The 1841-nt window shown below is 43.3% G+C and overlaps 1 protein-coding gene across 1 annotated transcript in view; it reads left to right on the top strand.

The window, feature by feature from the left end:
• Positions 1 to 1595, top strand: part of LOC103771779 (uncharacterized protein KIAA1671-like) — a gene marked incomplete at its 3' end in the record, with an annotated part of 8618 nt that extends 7023 nt beyond the window's left edge. Inside the window, exons 3-4 of the mRNA XM_008939090.1 lie at positions 1 to 856; positions 1501 to 1595. The exon at positions 1 to 856 is cut by the window's left edge and continues 2363 nt beyond it. Coding sequence (XP_008937338.1) covers positions 1 to 856; positions 1501 to 1595 — 951 coding nt within the window. The remainder of the gene's footprint in view (positions 857 to 1500) is intronic.
• Between the last annotated feature and the right edge of the window lie 246 nt (positions 1596 to 1841).

Here is a 1841-nt window from a genome sequence, read left to right as displayed (position 1 = left end):
GTGCAGCAGGGACAAATCAAAGAACAAAAGAAATGTGTCAGATAGGACAACTTCTTCCTATAGCTGGAGAGAGTGGAAGGGATCAGATCACACTTCTGCTAGTAACCAGCAAAGCGGCTGCGTGGAAACATCTCACAGGCCAGAGAAAATAATTCTGAATGAAAAGAGCAAAGAGAAACTGGAATCATGTAGCCCTGAGTTTGATAAACAAAAATCCAAAGACAGAAAGTTCAGTCCTCCTTGCTGGGGGAATCCTAGCAGCTGCTTTTCAGATAAGTTTGTAAATTCCCCCGTGGAGTTCGCCAGGAAGAAAACTTTCATCGTTGATGAGGATGAAGAAGTGAACTTAACTTCCAGGAATCAAAGCTCCAAGTTTGTGATTGATAAGGTTCAGCCCATCAATGCAGTTGGTACAGACCAAAGGTGGGAAGTTAATTTTGCTTCCAAGTTGTCCCTAAAGGCAGATGATGGCCTCTTCCAGAAGAAGCTGGTCATGAAAGAACAGTTCTTGGAGGTGTCTCCAGAAATTGATTGGACTAAAAACGTAGCAAGGGGCTCTATAACGAGCAACAAGGACAGTGCAAGTAAGACAGTGTGTGAGAGTGATTCTTCCAATGTGAAAAGTAAAGTGGATTGGAGGAAATGCACGTCTGGGTCAGGCAGTGCACCTGCAGATTTAAGACGATCGTATTCAGAGAAGATCCGCCCAGGGAGAGAGAACCTGGTGCTGCAGGAGGTGAGGGGCAGGAGGGTCCCGACCTGGGGCAGGCAGAGCTTCCCCCTGGAGAGCCTGGGCAGCAGCTGGAAACCCAGGATGTCCTCTCAGGCAGAACTGTGCTTCCAGGAGGATAAAAAGGTATTATACCAAATGAAATGAGGGGAGGCTTTTCTTACACCTCTGCTGCTTTTCAGCCGTTGCTGTGACTTTGCAGCTCATGAGGAGACACATAATTTTCAGTAGAGTTCATTTCCTTTTGTGTTGTATTTTCTAGAGGAATTTATATTGTGCTAGATGACTTGGTTTTTGTTTCAAGTTTATAAATATTGATATTTCCACAAAGACCTAGAAAAAGCTTTAAAATGTCTGTGTTACCTTAATGCTGTGAACCTAGGATGTTAAATTGTTAACTCTGCAATTTTATAATTACTTGAAAAGAAGTAGTCTGGGTTTATTTTAGAAGTTGTCAGCAGTGATCCTTTTGGTTTTTTTTTTTTTCTTTCTCAAGGAAGTGTTTTTTTCTCAAAGAAATAACAAATTTGTGTTGTTTTTTTAATGGAGCTCCACTGCTGATGCTGACTTCTGTGCCCTGGAAGGGATCCCCTTGGCACAGTGACACATTAATGCATTGGAGTGTGGCCAGTTAGATGTTGATGACTATAATGGTTTTCTATTTTGTGTTTTCACCTTTGAACTAAATATTTTTTTCCTCCAAAAGGCATTTTATATACATACATATGTGTATGGATGTGTACATAACGTATGTAACTTTATTTTAACAGGCTTCTTGCAAGCAGAGTTCAGACAAACCAGAGGGAATGGACTTTTCCTTGGTCTCTACTCAGAGGAGCTGGCAGAGTTTTTACAAGGAGAGGAGGCTGGAGCAGGGGCTGGTATGTTGTGCTGGAGGAGGCTCTCGGGCAGGGATGAGGGTGGGATGAGGGACTTGTGCCCAGGATTCACCACCCTGGGCTGAGCCAGACCCTCAGACCAAACGTCAACCAGGCAGCGTGGCTGTTGTCCTTGGGAAGCAGAGTTTCCATCCTGAGCTCTTTCAGACAGGTCTGGATCTTTGTGCTTTTTGTTTGTTCCTCGTCTTAGATAATGAAAATTGTTTAGATTC

Source organism: Merops nubicus, unplaced genomic scaffold (assembly GCF_000691845.1).
Source record: "Merops nubicus isolate BGI_N331 unplaced genomic scaffold, ASM69184v1 scaffold4444, whole genome shotgun sequence".
Lineage (NCBI taxonomy): Eukaryota > Metazoa > Chordata > Aves > Coraciiformes > Meropidae > Merops > Merops nubicus.
This window is presented reverse-complemented; position numbering and strand designations above follow the sequence as displayed.